The sequence below is a fragment of the Lycorma delicatula genome, chromosome 11 (assembly GCF_047948215.1).
Source record: "Lycorma delicatula isolate Av1 chromosome 11, ASM4794821v1, whole genome shotgun sequence".
In the NCBI taxonomy this organism is placed as follows: Eukaryota; Metazoa; Arthropoda; class Insecta; order Hemiptera; family Fulgoridae; genus Lycorma; species Lycorma delicatula.
In genome coordinates this window covers 72,923,336-72,939,334 of record NC_134465.1, presented here as the reverse complement: position 1 = coordinate 72,939,334, position 15,999 = coordinate 72,923,336, and the positions used below count along the sequence as shown (strand labels likewise).

General features: G+C 36.0%; 1 protein-coding gene across 1 annotated transcript in view; it reads right to left on the bottom strand.

Moving 5' to 3' along the window:
- Positions 1 to 2,452, bottom strand: part of LOC142331974 (uncharacterized) — a gene marked incomplete at its 5' end in the record, with an annotated part of 5,709 nt that extends 3,257 nt beyond the window's left edge. Inside the window, one exon of the mRNA XM_075378024.1 lies at positions 2,375 to 2,452. Within this exon, the coding sequence (XP_075234139.1) occupies positions 2,375 to 2,452 (78 nt within the window). The remainder of the gene's footprint in view (positions 1 to 2,374) is intronic.
- Positions 2,453 to 15,999: the final 13,547 nt, after the last annotated feature.

Sequence of the window (15,999 nt, the reverse complement as noted above, 5' to 3'; positions counted from 1 at the left end):
CTCTGTCTCTCTAACTCTCTGTCACTGTGTGTGTGTGTGTGTCTCTCTCTATCTCTCTCTCCCTCTCTCTTTGTCACTGTCTGTGACGCTATCTCTGTCTTTCTCTTTCCTTCTCACTGTCTCTCTCTTTCACTTTCTATCTGTCTATCTTCTCTCTCTCTCTCTCTGTTTGCCTCTCACGCTCTCTCTGTCTCTCATTGTCTCTCTATCTCTCTCTCTGTCTTTCTCACTCTCTGCCTTTCTCTATCTGCCTCTCTCTCTGTTTATATCTGTCTCTCTCTCTTACTCGCTCTCTGTGTTTTTTTCTCTCTCTGTCAATCTCTCTCTCTCTCTCTCTCTATCCCTCTTTGTCACTCTCTCTCTCTGTCACTTTCTATCTGCCTCCCACGCTCTCTCTGTCTCTGCCTCTATCGCTCTCTCTCTATGTGCCTTTCACTCTCTCTCTGTCTGTCTCACACTCTTTCTCTCTCTCTCTCTTGCACTTTCTATCTGTCTATCTTCTCTCTCTCTGTCTCTCACGCTCTCTCTGTCTCTCTCTCTCTCTCTCTTAGTCTCTCTCTCTGTTTTTATCTGTCTCTGTCGCTGTCTCTCTCTCCCTGTCAATCGCTCTCTGTCTCTGTCTTTCTGTCTGTCTCTCTCTTTCTCCCTCTCTGTTTTTCCCTCTCTCTGTGTTTTTCTTTCTCTCGTTCTCTCTCTGTCTTTTCGCCTCCCTCTATTTCTCTATCTCTGTCTGTCTCTCTCTATCTCTGTCTCACTCTCTCCCTCTCTCTCTCTTTGTGTGTGTGTCTCTCTCTCACTTTCTCTCTGTCTTTCACTCTCTCTCTGTGTGTCTCTTTCTCTCTCACACTCTTAATCTGTCTGTCTCTCTCTCCCTCTGTCGCTCTTTCTCTGTCTCACTATCACTCTCTCTCTCTGTCACTGTTGTTGTCTCTTTCTCTCTCTCTCTCTGTCGCTCTCTCTCTCCCTATCTCAGTCTCCCACTCTCTCTCGTTCTCTCTCTCTCTCCCTATCTCTGTCTCTCATTCTCTCTCTCTCTCTCTCTTCTCTTTGTGTGTGTGTTTCTCTCTCTCGCTCTATCTCTCTCTCTGTCTCTATCACTCTCTCTCTCTCTTTCATTTTCTATCTGTCTATCTTCTCTCTCTCTCTCTGTCTGCCTCTCAAGCTCACTCTGTCTCTCTCTCATTGTCTCTCTATCTCTCTTTGTCTCTCTCTCTCTACCTTTCTCACTCTCTGCCTTTCTCTCTGTTTTTATCTGTGGCTCTGTCGCTGTCTCTCTCTCTCTCTCTCTCTCTCTCTCTCTCTCTCTCTTACTCGCTCTCTGTCTCTGTCTTTCTGTCTGTCCCTCTCTTTCTCTTTCTCTCTCTGTGTTTTTCTCTCTCTGTCAATCTCTCTCTCTCTCTCTCTCTCTCTCTCTGCCTTTTCGCCTCTCTCTCTCACTCTGTCTCTATCCCACTTTGTCACTCTCTCTCTCTGTCACTTTCTATCTCTCTGTGTCTCTGACGCTCTCTCTGTCTCTGCCTCACTCTATCTTTCTCTCTCTCTATCTCTGTCTCACTCTCTCTTTCTCTCTATCTCATTGTGTGTGTGTCTCTCTCTCACTTACTCTTTGTCTTTATCTGTGTTTTTCTCTCTCTCGTTCTCTCACTCTCTCTCTCTCCCTGTCTCTGTGTTGGTGTCACTGTTGCTGTCTCTCTCTCTCTCTCACTCTGTTTCTATCCCTCTTTGTCTCTATCTCTCTCTGCCGCTCTCTCTCTTTCTCTCTCACTATCACTCTCTCTTTCTCACTCATTGTCAATCTTTCTCTGTCTCTCACGCTCTCTCTGTCTCTCTCTCTTTCTCACTGTCTCTCTCTCTCTCTGTTTTTCTCTCTCGTTGTCTCTCTCACGCTATCTCTCTCTCTGTATCACTCTCTCTCTCTTTGCCTCTCTCTTTCTCTGTGTTTTTCTCTCTCTCTGTCGCTGTCTCTCTCTGTGTCGGTGTCGCTGTCTCTGTCTCACGTTCTCTCTGTGTCGGTGTCGCTGTCTCTGTCTCACGCTCTCTCTGTCGCTTTCTCTCTCTCTCTGTCTCTTTCTCTCTGTCTGTCACTTTCTATCTGTCTCTCTTTCTCTCTCTCTGTCTCTCTCTCTCTCTATCTTTGTCCCACTCTCTCTCGCTGCCTCTGACTCTTTCTCTCTATCTGCCTCTCTCTCTTTCTCACTCTCTATCTGTCTCTTTCCCTCTTTGTAACTCGCACTCTCTTTGTCTCTCTCTCCTGCACTTTCTATCTGTCTATCTTCTCTCTCTCTGTCTCTCATGCTCACCCTGTCTCTCTCTCTCACGCTCACCCTGTCTCTCTCTCTCAATCTCTCTCTCTCGCTCTTTCACTGTCTCTCTCTCTCTCACTCTTTGACTTTATCTGTGTTTTTCTCTCTCTCGTTCTCTCACTCACTCTCTCTCTCTCCCTGTCTCTGTGTTGGTGTCACTGTCGCTGTCTCTCTCTCTCTCTCTCACTCTGTTTCTATCCCTCTTTGTCTCTATCTCTCTCTGCCGCTCTCCCTCTTTCTCTCACTATCACTCTCTCTTTCTCACTCATTGTCTCTCTCTCTCCGTCTCTCCCGCTCTCTCTGTCTCTCTCTTTCACACTGTCTCTCTCTCTCTCTCTCTGTTTTTTCTCTCGTTCGCTCTCTCACTCTGTCTCTCTCTCTCTCTGTATCACTCTCTCTCTTTGCCTCTCTCTTTCTCTGTATTTTTCTCTCTCTCTGTCGCTGTCTCTCTCTGTGTCGGTGTCGCTGTCTCTGTCTCACGTTCTCTCTGTGTCGCTGTCTCTGTGTCACGCTCTCTCTGTCGCTTTCTCTCTCTCTCTCTCTCTCTCTCTGTCTCTTTCTCTCTCTCTGTCTCTCTCTCTATCTTTGTCCCACTCTCTCTCTGCCTCTGACTCTTTCTCTCTATCTGCCTCTCTCTCTTTCCCACTCTCTATCTGTCTCTTTCTCTCTTTGTAACTCGCACTCTCTTTGTCTCTCTCTCTCTTTGTAACTCGCACTCTCTTTGTCTCTCTCTCTTTATCGCTGTATTTTCGCCTCTCTCTGTTTCTCTCTCTCTGTCTCTGTCTCTCTCTGTGTCTCTCTCCCCCACTCACCCTATCTCTCTCTCGCTCTTTCACTGTCTCCCCCTCTCTCTATGTCAATCCGTAACTCTGTCTATCTCTGTCTCTGTCTCGGTCGGACTCTCTCCCATTCGCTCTCTCCTTGTGAGTCTCTCTCACACTCTCTCTCTCTCTGTGCCTCACTCTCTCTTTTCTCTCTCTCTCTCTCTATGTGCCTTTCACTCTCTCTCTCTCTGTCTGTCTCACACTCTTTCTCTCTCTCTCTCTCTTGCACTTTCTATCTGTCTATCTTCTCTCTCTCTGTCTCTCACGCTTACCCTGTCTCTCTCTCTCTCTCTCAATCTCTCTCTCTTACTCGCTCTCTGTCTTTCTGTCTGTCTCTCTCTCTTTCTCTCTCTCTGTGTTTTTCTTTCTCTCGTTCTCTCCCACTCGCTCACTCTGTATCTCTCTCCGTCTGTGACTCTGTCGCTGTCTCTGTCTCTCTATCTCTTTCTCTGTCTTTCTCACTCTCTGCCTTTCTCTATCTGCCTCTCTCTCTGTTTATATCTGTCTCTCTGTCTCTGTCTCTCTCTCTTACTCGCTCTCTGTCAATCTCTCTCTCTCTCTCTCTCTGTCTCTATCCCTCTTTGTCACTCTCTCTCTCTGTCACTTTCTATCTGCCTCCCACGCTCTCTCTGTCTCTGCCTCTCTCTCTCTTTCTCTCTCTGTCCGTCTCTCTCTATCTCTGTCTCACACTCTCTTTCTCTCTCTCTCTATGTGACTCACTCTCTCTCTTTGTATCTCTCTTTCTCTCTCACTCTTTGTCTTTATCTGTGTTTTTCTCTCTCTTGTTCTCTCACTCTCTCTCTCTCCCTGTCTCTGTGTCGGTGTCACTGTCGCTGTCTCTGTCTGTCTGTATCCCTCTTTGTCTCTCTCTCTCTCTCTCTCTGTCACTGTCTATATCTCTCTCTCTCTCTCTCTCTCTGTTTTTTTGCCTCTCTTTGTCTCCGCCACTGTCTCTCACACTCTCTCTCTGCCTTTCTCTCTCTCTATGTGCCTCTCACTTTCTCTCTGTCTGTCTCACACTCTTACTCTGTCTCTGTCGCTCTCTCTATATGTGCTTCTCACATTCTCTCTGTCTGTCTTACACTCTTACTCTGTCTCTCTCTTTCTCTCTATTTGTTTCTCTCTCTTTCGCACTCTCTGTCTCTCTCTCTCTCGTTCTCCCTCTTTCTGTCACTCTCACTGTATCACTCTATCTTTGTCTCTCTCTCTGTCTTTCTCTGTTTGTCTCTCTCTCTCTCTCTCTCTCTCTGTGTTTCTCTCTGTCTCTTTCTCTTTGACTGACACTTTCTATCTGTCTCTCTCTCTCTCTTTCTCTCTGTCTGTCACTTTCTCTCTCTCTCTCTCTCTCTCTCTTTCTCTGTCTCTCTCCCTGTCTACCTCTCTGTGTGTCTGCCGCTGTCGTTGTCTCTGTCTTTGTCTGTCTCTTTCGCTCTTGCTCTCTCTCTCTCCCTCTGTCACTCTCTCGCTGTCTCTCTTTCTCTCTCTCTCTCTCTCTCTCTGTCTGTATCTGTGTCTCTCTCTCTCTCTGTTTGTCTCTTTCTCTGTGTCTCTCTCTCACTCTCTCTCTCTCTGTCTGTTTCTCTCTGTCGCTGTCTCTCTCTCTCTCCATCTCTGTCTCTGTCTCTCTCTCTCTCTCTCTCCATCTCTGTCTCTGTCTCTCTCTCACTCTCTGGCTCTCTTTGTCTCTCTCTCTCTCTCTCTGTGTCTGTCTGTCGCTGTCTCTGTGTCTCTCTCTCTCTCTCTCTGTCTCTCTGTCTTATTCTGCAGTATTGAAAGTTTATTTTCATAAAAATTTTGCCTCATTTAATGTGTTGTAAAACTGTAAAGATGAAAAATCTTACAGTTTTTAAAGTTAACCAAATTCTTAAAGTTTAACCGAATTGAAAGCTAGATCGCTTTGAGGTGAAGCATTTGCTGAATTTTATTTTTTTATTATTTCACTGTTACTGTTTAAGAGTTACTTTTGTACATAACTGAAAAACCATTAAATGACCACCATTTTAGTTAGAGTTACCTACTAGAATAACGTATCACAACTCTAGCCTTTCCTTTAAACTTTTTTGAGTTGGCCTTGAAGAGGGGACCTTGGGATGCGGTAGGTTTTTAACCAAAAAATCGATTTTTTGAGGTAAACCATTTGCTGAATCTCATTTTAAGAGTTGAAATTTATTTCAGTGTTACTATACTTCATGAATACTGTGTATATAAATTCTCCTTAATTCAGTAGCATGAAAAACATGGTTTGCTTAGCGTAATTTTTTATCTTATAATCAAATCAGAATAATATATATTTACACTAAAATATAGACAAAATATTACAGTTTAATAAAATATTAAACTGAAGATGATGCATACAGAAGAAAATAGGATTGAAATGTCTTTTTATTTTTTATTGAATCTACTGTAGATTTAAAATAACTAATGTTTTGAATGTTATAATTATAAATAAAGATGTAGATTATGTACTTGAAATAATCGGCTGAGTTTTCTGTCTTGTTTAATTGTAACTGTGTTATTTGAGGATAATAAAGATTTATTTTACTTTTTGACTGGCTTACTCTTCTAACTTTAATTATATTCTGTGATTAACATGTTTTATATGATATACATATTAAATAAATTATTAAATATATTCAGGAAATACATTCAACTAAATCAGACATAAAGAAATTTTTTTGAAATATCACGACTCCACCACCACCTAGGAGGTCCATGTTTTGCAAAAATATGTCGTTTCACGTAGCAAAGATATATTCTGAATATGAGCCAAATTTGACCATAAATAAATTTTTTTTTTAATACCACGATCCCACGACATCGCAAAAATATCTCGTTTCATGTAAGAAATATATATTCTAAATATGATCCAAATCAGTCCATAAATAATTTTTTTGGAAATATCACGACTCAACCACAACCTAGGAGGTCCATTTTAGCAAAAATATCTCGTTTCATGTAACTAATGTCAGTCCCAACTGTGAATTTCATGAGTTTGAGGCATTTGTGAGTAGACTCAACGATGTCATTGCCAAAACGCCCAGGAAGATCATCCTGATGGGTTACTTGAATTGTAAGGCTGTTGTCGCCAGTAGTCCTTACAAAAACTGCACGGCAAGGTTCTTTCAGACCCCATGACAGTGAATTGTCTTTACTGCTTAAATGACCACACACCTACCTGTGTGGCGAGGGGACATATCTCAATTCTGGATTTAACCATAATGGACAGATGATGGGAGCGCTCCAAGTGTAACTGGACAGTCCTGCAGGACAAAACGGCAAGTAATCACTTGGCCACACTGTTAGAAATCGAAGACCCATTGTTTTGTGTGATAGCCATTCAGAAACCTTTAAGACTGACATGAAGGCGAGTTGCAACTGTCATTGAAAATGTTGCCAGACAGAGCAGAGATGGTAGAAATTTGATGCTTTTACTCAGTATATTTGTGGACCGTGCAAATAGTGCATATGCAAAGTGATCTTCGGAGTTTATGATGCCAAAAATAGCGGTTGCAGGAGGAGATGCATATGAAGAGGCTGCGCAAAAAGATATGTAGCTTCATGACACTTACTAAATTATGAAATCAAGCAGTCTAAAAAAATAAATGGAGAAAATTCTGCAGAGAGCTCAATTCAGATCCATGAGGGCGAGCCTATCAAATCGCTATGAAGCGATTTAGTAGGCGGCTCCCCATCCTCATGGAGGAGATAGCGAGACTCCCACTGATTAGATTGTTTACTTGCAAAGATAACGGTGCTACTGAATACATCAAGTGTGACAGAAAGCACTTCACACAAGATGAGGTGACGGCAGCCATCTTCAAACTGAAGGACAAAAAAAGTCCCAGGAGTGACATAGTTGGGCCTTGTTACTCCCTCCTGGAGATTAGAGGCAGGCAAAATAAAGATCAAAGATCTGAACAGGGGGGCCGAACTGCCGTGCCAGATTTACTGCCAGTTGGCAGGTTGGCTGCCTTAGAGTAAAAGGACAAAATAAAAAAGAACAAATATATATACCCTGGGCTCAGCTTTACTTAATTGTATGTGTGGCCCAGGGGAGTAGGGTGAAAAAAAAAATGTAAATAAGTGAAGTTTGTATATATTAGAAGAGTTGCATACAGTGTACAGTAGCATGTGAATGAGATGTATTTTGTATGAATGTAAGGTGTGTGGATGCACATGATATTGAGGTAATGTTTTAATGGCAATTCCAACACCACATCACATGAGGGAGTGGTTTTTAGTGGGTACCACTGCAGTAGGCGGTGAACCCCACACACCCAGTATATATGGGCTGCTGAGCATTTGGGTTAGGCAAATTTCCCAATTCCAACGGGAATAAAGTGTGGGATGAATTCAACTAGTGTGGATGTATTCCGAGTATGTTGAGCACCCATGACTTTCTATGTAGAAAAACTTAAATACAAAATTAATGTTATGTTTTTATATTAAATAGTTTTCAAAATATAAATAATCCAAATCAGATGATTTTTTTGGGACATGCTTATATTATATTAATATACTTACTTGTATAATTATAAGAATGTATTCTTTTAAGAATTAAAGGTATTTCAAAGATTAAATCATTCCAGTACTGGACAGCAAAGTTTACAGGTACATTTTTTAATGTAATTCAAAATTTCAAAACAGAAAACAATCTGGAATAACAAGTTATTAAAAGAATATATTTTAATGTAGTTATAGAATTCTATACCAACCAAAGATGCAGGATAATCTATAATTGGAAATTATTATGATAAGTTTAATCTATCGGATTTTCAAAGATTAAAATATATGAGTAATTATTTATTATTATAAATTAATGGTAATTCATTAAAAATAAACTGTTCTCCTTTAGCAAAGGATGAACTAATGGACAAAACAAGTGAAGAAAGCCATATTCCAATGCAAGTGATAAATTCGTTGAAAAATTAAATACGCCATTTGTGATAAACCCATTTCATGATTACTGAACTAAGTGAAAAAACCATTATTCTCAAAATACACAAAAATACATGTTTATTATTTATGTTACTGAAAAGAAATTATATTTATAAATAAGATATTAATTTAAAAAAATGAAGAATATAATTCTGTAATATATATTCAATGCTTTATACAGACTAAGATGTAGATCAGATAATCAGGATTGTACAACAATAAAAAAAGTCAGTTAAATCATTATCATTTATTGACACTAAAATTATATATACAAAACATTAAATTCATGACTAGCTCCATTACTTATATAATAAAATATAATAAATAATTTGTTAAATTAAAATAATTAATTATGGTAATTAATAATTAATTCAATGAACCATAATTAATTTTAAATAATATAATCACTGAAGGAACAATTAACTTCATTAATTATGAATTGCACACTATCTAAATTTTAGGGCACAAATAATTTGTGAACAGTACATAAGCGTGCATTAAAATATACAATTCATTTTATATTATATAATATCACCACTAATTAACAATAACAATTAAAAAATAGTTTATTACTTCAATTTTTTCTGATAAACTTTAAAAAAGCATCTGCTACTAAAATGCAATAATTTCTGATCTTCTTATTTCATCTGCATGTACTTCTTTTATAATTTATTTAAAACAAAATTTTTGTATATTATCAATACAATTAAATATCTTTATGATTAAAATATATTATTTATTTATAGATAATAATATTTATTTATATATAATATATATATATATATATATAATTTATTCTACGCATTATGTAACAAATAGACATTAAATAGTGATATTTAAAGTTTTCGAACATACATTTTTTACTACCTTATTAACATAATATAAAAGAAAAATTACAACTTTTAAAATTAAGATTATTTACTTCTTAACAACCGACAAATGACAGTTAATCTACATTAATCACATTAATAGACACATTTCATTACCAACATGTTATTCTCTCAATTAAATTAAAAAAATCAAAATAAATTATTTTTTTATAAAATACATCTAAAATACCATCAACGTTTTTAAAACAATAGTAAGATCTCTCTCAACTATTCATCTGAAAGTTTGTGGGTTTGAATCCTAGTTAGACTTAGCATATTTGCAAAACAGAATATTTCACCCTCATATTGTAACTATAGGATATAAGTTCTTTTTTTTTTTTATACATAAATATAAAAGTGGTTTCTTTGTAACACATTAATTTAACTGTATTCCAGTAATAAATTGTCAACCAATTGTTAATAAACATACCTACTTTTTGAAACAAGATTCAACAACTGGCAAGAATCTAGAATTATTTAATCAATCCCTTACCTTTATAATTTAATTTATATATGTCATCATAAAAAAAATATATATATATATATAAATAATAAAAAAAAAAACTAGCCAATCCTTCCCTCCTAATGTTAAAGAAACTTAAACAAAACATGTCAAACAAGAAACGAAAAAAATGTATCAATTTTAAATACTGACTGAAAATAAATCCTCTATGAATCATGAGACCTTGCTGTTGGTGAAGGGGCTTGAGTGCTCAGGGATACAGAGTAGCTGGACCGAAGGTGCAACCATATCGGAGAGGTATCTGTTGAGAGCCAGACTAAGGAATGATTCCTGAAAGAGGGCAGCAGCTCTTTCAGTAGTTGTTAGGGGCGTGAGTCAGAATGACTTAAACGGCCATATCAACATCACTCAGTCCTCTGAGTACTGCGCAGCTGAAAGCAATGGAAAACCACAGCCGCTTTTTTTTCCAAGAAAATGTGGCTCTCTGCATTTTCATATAGCAATGATGGAGGCGCCTTCCTTGATAAAATATTCCGGAGGTAAACTAGTCCCCGGTTCGGATCTCCGGGTGGGGACTACTAAGGAAGGGGTCACCAGAAAATTAAAAAATAACATTCTACGAGTCGGAGCGTGAAATGTTAGAAGTTTAAAAAAGGTTGGTAGGCTAGAAAATTTAAAAAGGGAAATGGATAGGATAAATGTGGATGTAGTAGGAATTAGTGAGGTTCGGTGGGAAGAGGAAGGCGACTTTTGGTCAGGTGATATTAGAATAATTAACTCAGCTTTAAATAATGGGCAGGCAGGAGTAGGTTTCATAATGAACGAGAAGATAGGGAAGAGAGTAGAGGATTTCAAAACGCATAGCGATAATATCATTGTAATAAGGATAAAATCAAAACCTAAACCGACAACGATTGTTAACGTCTATATGCCTACAAGCGCCCATGATGATGATGAGGTAGAGTGTGTATACGAAGAGATTGATGAAGCAATTAAACACGTAAAAGGAGATGAAAATTTAATAGTAGTTGGAGATTGGAAAAGGCAAGGAAGGAAATATAGTGGGTGAATACGGGCTGGGCAAAAGGAATGAAAGAGGGGACAGACTTATAGAGCTTTGCACGAAGTATAATTTAGTAATTGCCAACACCCAATTTAAAAATCACAATAGAAGAATATACACTTGGAAAAAGCCAGGCGATACTGCAAGGTATCAGATAGATTATATCATGGTTAAGCAAAGATTTAGAAATCAACTCGTTGACTGCAAAACTTACCCTGGTGCAGACATTGATAGCGACCATAATTTGGTGATAATGAAATGTAGATTGGGGTTTAAAAACCTGAAGAAAAGGTGTCAGATGAATGGGTGGAATTTAGAGAAGCTTGAGGAAGAGGAGGTAAAGAAGATTTTTGAGGAGGACATCGCAAGAGGTCTGAGTAAAAAAGATAAGGTAGAAAATGTAGAAGAAGAATGGGAGAATGTTAGAAAGGAAATTCTTAAATCAGCAGAAGCAAACTTAGGCGGAATAAAGAGAACTGGTAGAAAACCTTGGGTTTCAGACGATATATTGCAGCTTATGGATGAACGTAGAAAATATAAGAATGCTAGTGATGAAGAAAGTAAAAGGAACTATTGGCAATTAAGAAATGCTATAAACAGGAAGAGCAAACTGGCGAAAGAAGAGTGGATTAAAGAAGAGTGTTCAGAAATGAACATTGGTAAAATAGACGGAGCATACAGGAAAGTTAAGGAAAATTTTGGGGTATATAAATTAAAATCTAATAATGTGTTAAACAAAGATGGTACACCAATATGTAATACGTAAGGTAAAGTTGATATATGGGTGGAATATATTGAAGAGTTATACGGAGGAAATGAATTAGAAAATAGTGTTATAGAGGAAGAAGAGGAACTTGACGAGGATGAAATGGGAGAAACAATACTGAGATCTGAATTTAAGAGAGCATTAAAAGATTTAAATGGCAGAAAGGCTCCTGGAATAGACGGAATACCTGTAGAATTACTGCGCAGTGCAGGTGAGGAAGCGATGATAGATTATACAAACTGGTGTGTAATATTTATGAAAAAGGGGAATTTCCATCAGACTTCAAAAAAAGTGTTATAGTAATGATACCAAAGAAAGCAGGGGCAGATAAATGTGAAGAATACAGAACAATTAGTTTAACTAGTCATGCATTAAAAATCTTAACTAGAATTCTATACAGAAGAATTGAGAGGAGAGTGGAAGAAGTGTTAGGAGAAGACCAATTTGGTTTCAGGAAAAGTATAGGGACAAGGGAAGCAATTTTAGGCCTCAGATTAATAGTAGAAGGAAGATTAAAGAAAAACAAACCAACATACATAGGTTTATAGACCTAGAAAAGGCATTCGATAATGTAGACTGGAATAAAATGTTCAGCATTTTAAAAAAATTAGGGTTCAAATACAGAGATAGTAGAACAATTGCTAACATGTACAGGAACCAAACAGCAACAGTAATAATTGAAGAACATAAGAAAGAAGCCGTAATAAGAAAGGGAGTCCGACAAGGATGTTCCCTATCTCCGTTACTTTTTAATCTTTACATGGAACTAGCAGTTAATGATGTTAAAGAACAATTGAGATTTGGAGTAACAGTACAAGGTGAAAAGATAAAGATGCTACGATTTGCTGATGATATAGTAATTCTAGCCGAGAGTAAAAAGGATTTAGAAGAAACAATGAACGGCATAGATGAAGTCCTATGCAAGAACTATAGAGTGAAAATAAACAAGAACAAAACAAAAGAAATGAAATATAGTAGAAATAACAAAGATGGACCACTGAATGTGAAAATAGGAGTAGAAAAGATTACGGAGGTAGAAGAATTTTGTTATTTGGGAAGTAAAATTACTAAAGTTGGACGAAGCAGGAGCGATATAAAATGCCGAATAGCACAAGCTAAACGAGCCTTCAGTAAGAAATATAATTTGTTTACATCAAAAATTAATTTAAATGTCAGGAAAAGTTTTTTGAAAGTGTATGTTTGGAGTGTCGCTTTATATGGAAGTGAAACTTGGACAATTGGAGTATCTGAGAAGAAAAGATTAGAAGCTTTTGAAATGTGGTGCTATAGGAGAATGTTAAAAATCAGATGGGTGGATAAAGTGGCAAATGAAGAGGTACTGCGGCAAATAGATGAAGAAAGAAGCATTTGGAAAAATATAGTTAAAAGAAGAGACAGACTTATAGGCCACATACTAAGGCATCCTGGAATAGTCGCTTTAATATTGGAAGGACAGGTAGAAGGAAAAAATTGTGTAGGCAGGCCACGTTCGGAATATGTAAAACAAATTGTTAGGGATGTAGGATGTAGAGGGTATACTGAAATGAAACGACTAGCACTAGATAGGGAATCTTGGAGAGCTGCATTAAACCAGTCAAATGACTGAAGACAAAAAAAAACCTATATTTTTAATTTAAGTCTCCATATAAATGTTATGATAAAGCAGAGATCTCTGTAAAAGTATTTAATAATGAGGGGAAAAGTAAAGCAGGCAGTGAAAAAAATTAAATTTTTTAAACCATTAGGATAATGATAATTGACAACTACAGCAGTTTATTTGTATGGGAAATTTTTTGTATTCTGATAGGTATTAAGTTATGTATCTTTTATGCAATTTTTTGTTCTTTCATAGAGTATATTAATTAAAAATTTTTCTTTGTTAGGAATTTTGTGTATGGATTCGCCAATGGTTTATAAAAACCTCTTGATTTTCTGTTAAATGAATGACAGTCTTTTTTCATTTTTTTATATACTCTTTTGCTAATGACAAAAATATTTTACTAGCAATAAAATTAAACCTATACCTGTTTGGTTACACTACTTTTTTTTTATTGGTTCTGAACTTGTATATCTTAATACATATTTGTACCTACGAACTTTATTTAACTCTTCATTTAATAATCGTACTAATTTTAAAATATTAGTATAACTTATTTCATAAAGATTTTATTTTAAAAGAGGAACAAGTTTTTTTAATACCTTTAAAAGTTTTTTTTTTAATATCCTTAAAGATTTTTTATTGAAGGTGCATAATAACAAGTAATTATTATTTCACAACATGCTTAATATTATTTTATCATGGAAGGTAATATTGAAATTTATTTATTCTCATTGTTTTTACTTACAGCTTACAAAGCTGTAAGTAAAAACAAATTCTATAAAACAACTACTGCTTTCTATGAATGAATTTGGAGAGATTGTAGTTCTCAAAAACATACATCATCCATTACTAAATAACTAAAATGCTAATTCACAATACTGTTAATAATTTTGGATTGCTGGTTCAGTAAAATAATAATAAAAAAAATGTAAACAAAGAAGTACATGTTAGCCTTAACAGGAAGATTTTATTTTTTTGCTTAATATTACAGTGTGAAAAATGTGACCGCTTTAATTTATGATTTTATTTTGGAGATGAATATACAAAGGAAATAACAGGAATTATTTGTCGCCAATAGTGTTTACATGTAAAGGACTAATTAAAAAATCAGAATATAGGTTGTTGCATATTCATTAAAAATTGATTCTAAATACCTCATCCCTTGAAAAAAAAACTATAGCAAAAACAATAGAATCAGTGTTAATTATTGTAAGTGCTAATTGTGTAAGTTTATGGAATGGAGTTTTTATAATCTCGTATAGAAACATTTTAATGTTGCAAGTTAAATGCTATTTAATTTGATTTCCATACCCTCAGTTTATCAGTTGTACAATCATCACCAACTTTATGATTGAGCTTCTACTATATCTTTCAATAGATTGATTCGAAGATAATACGCCTTACATAAATGAATTGATTGATGGTTATATTAATAATTTTTGGTTTCCTCAACATACTTGATTCTTGACTACCAAATCTATCATCATTATCAACTTTTATTTTCATCTAAGAAGCTCCTCTACGTCATGGTAATTTCCGGGCTTTTGAACCATTTTGAAGATGAGACACATCATTTTAACAAAACCATTCTTATTACTGCTAGGAACAAAAAATTCAATTATTATATGTTATATTTAGAGCTCAGAATTTATTATTAAAATGCAAATTTTATCTATGTAAACACGGATAAAATTTTCATTTTTACATTTTAATTCCCAAAGATGAGAAGTTATCTTTGTAGGTATTAGGCTTTTCAATTTTTTGGTAAACGCTAGATTTTTCCTGCTAAATTTAATATTCTATATAGCGTATTCTCTGGTTATGAAATTTAATACAGGAAGAAAAGTTGTAATTTTTTTCTTTGGTAAGGAGAAACTTGGTATGATACTCTTAACAAAATCGTTCATGCCTATGTTTCTATTTCTTGTGGTTGCTTTTTGTGTGGTTACAGGAAGTAATGTTCTTAATTGCCTTAAGCAATGCTTCCTTTAAAATTCTTTGCTCCTTTTGTCTAAAGACTGCCAGGGGAAAATTTCATTTGCTACTCTTTTGCACACTTTTTTCATAAACTAAAAATATTTTAAATTATCTCCTTTGTCAGACCATATAGTTCTTTACTTTCACCACGTTCCTTAATATTTTGTTATTAAAAAATATATATATACATATATAGTGTGTGTGTGTGTATATTAGTTGTGAACATATAAAGTGCTTACTAGGTAATGGGAAAACAACAGATTTTGAATCAGGTATACTAATTATAAAAATCTGATTTACAATTATATCACTATAAAAATTCTTCTAGAACTCACTTTATCAGTCTCAATATTGCTGAAGTACTCATGAAAATAATGTGTTTGTTTTTAATATCACAAAATGCTTCTTGAGTTTCATAATACAATGAAAACGAGAAGCGCCAAGCACTACTCACTCATTGTATCTCTGTTCCTTTAGTGATGATCTAATAGAAGTTAAGGATTGTGTGGTATTTAATTCTTCTTATATCTATATTTCACCTTGTAATTGATAATTTATTTTTTAAACCAGAATGAATGTGCAAATATTTTATTGTTGTTCCAGAGCCACAAGCCTTTGTCACCAAAACATCATGTTGTACATCATGGATTCAGAGAAGAATGTGAAGAATCTTCAGATGAAGATATTTGTCAGCAACAGGAGGCAGTGGAAAGAAGCATAGCTGAACTTCAACAGGAGGTTTGCTGTTTCTAATTAATTCTTGGCTGTTACCATAATGTTGAAATGTATTTTTTCCTCTTGAAAATTTGTTATTAATTGTAAAGCTATGCTAATTAGTAGATGCTTGTAAACTTAAATTAAAAGATGCTTAGCGGTTTTCTCAAAGGAAACAGATTAATCTTAAAGTTAAGTTATTAGTAGAAGTGATAGATGTTTTACTGTATATACTGACTCATTAGCATTTAACAAATTAACAAATTGAGAAATTTTACACTTAATACGCAGAATATTAAGTGCAATTAAGACCTTGAGAATAGAGAGAGAGAGAGAGAGAGAGAGAGAGAGAGAGAGAGAGAGAGAGAGAGAGAGAGAGAGAGAGAGAGAGAGGGAGGGAGGGAGGGAGGGAGGGAGGGAGGGAGGGAGGGAGGGAGGGAGAGAGAGAGAGAGAGAGAGAGAGAGAGAGAGAGAGAGAGAGA